Below are 402 nucleotides of genomic sequence, written 5' to 3' on the forward strand. Positions count from 1 at the left end.
CCACTGTCGGCCTATTAAAAGACTGACAAGGAGATACGACACGTGTGTCTTATCCAGTACTTTGAAGTTTGAACTCAACTAATACGGACAAATACGTAGACTCTTGTCCGAAAGACGTTCACCAACATCAATTATGGAGTTTTGACAATTGGCCCGAAAGGAAAGTGAACGTAAAACCAATTAAAAAACTATTACAGTGACATTCCATTTAACGCTATTATCTATTAAAAATAACCTTCAATCAATTTCTCACTTTCTCTCAACCTCTCCTATCGTCTTTGAGAACTTCACCTACCTAACCTCCTCTCTCTTTCTCTGAAACAGAGGACACGAAATGGTATCTGCATCGTCCAAGACCAAAGCTTTAGACCCTCCGCTTCATGCATTAGGTTTCGAGATCGA

The 402-nt window shown here is 39.8% G+C and overlaps 1 protein-coding gene across 1 annotated transcript in view; it reads left to right on the plus strand.

Moving 5' to 3' along the window:
• Nucleotides 1–208: 208 nt before the first annotated feature.
• Nucleotides 209–402, plus strand: part of LOC106309710 (1,4-dihydroxy-2-naphthoyl-CoA thioesterase 1) — a 3,076-nt gene continuing 2,882 nt past the window's right edge. Inside the window, exon 1 of the mRNA XM_013746814.1 lies at nt 209–389. Coding sequence (XP_013602268.1) covers nt 335–389 — 55 coding nt within the window. The 5' untranslated portion in view covers nt 209–334. The remainder of the gene's footprint in view (nt 390–402) is intronic.

The sequence above is a fragment of the Brassica oleracea genome, chromosome C8 (genome assembly GCF_000695525.1).
Source record: "Brassica oleracea var. oleracea cultivar TO1000 chromosome C8, BOL, whole genome shotgun sequence".
NCBI classification, from domain to species: domain Eukaryota; kingdom Viridiplantae; phylum Streptophyta; class Magnoliopsida; order Brassicales; family Brassicaceae; genus Brassica; species Brassica oleracea.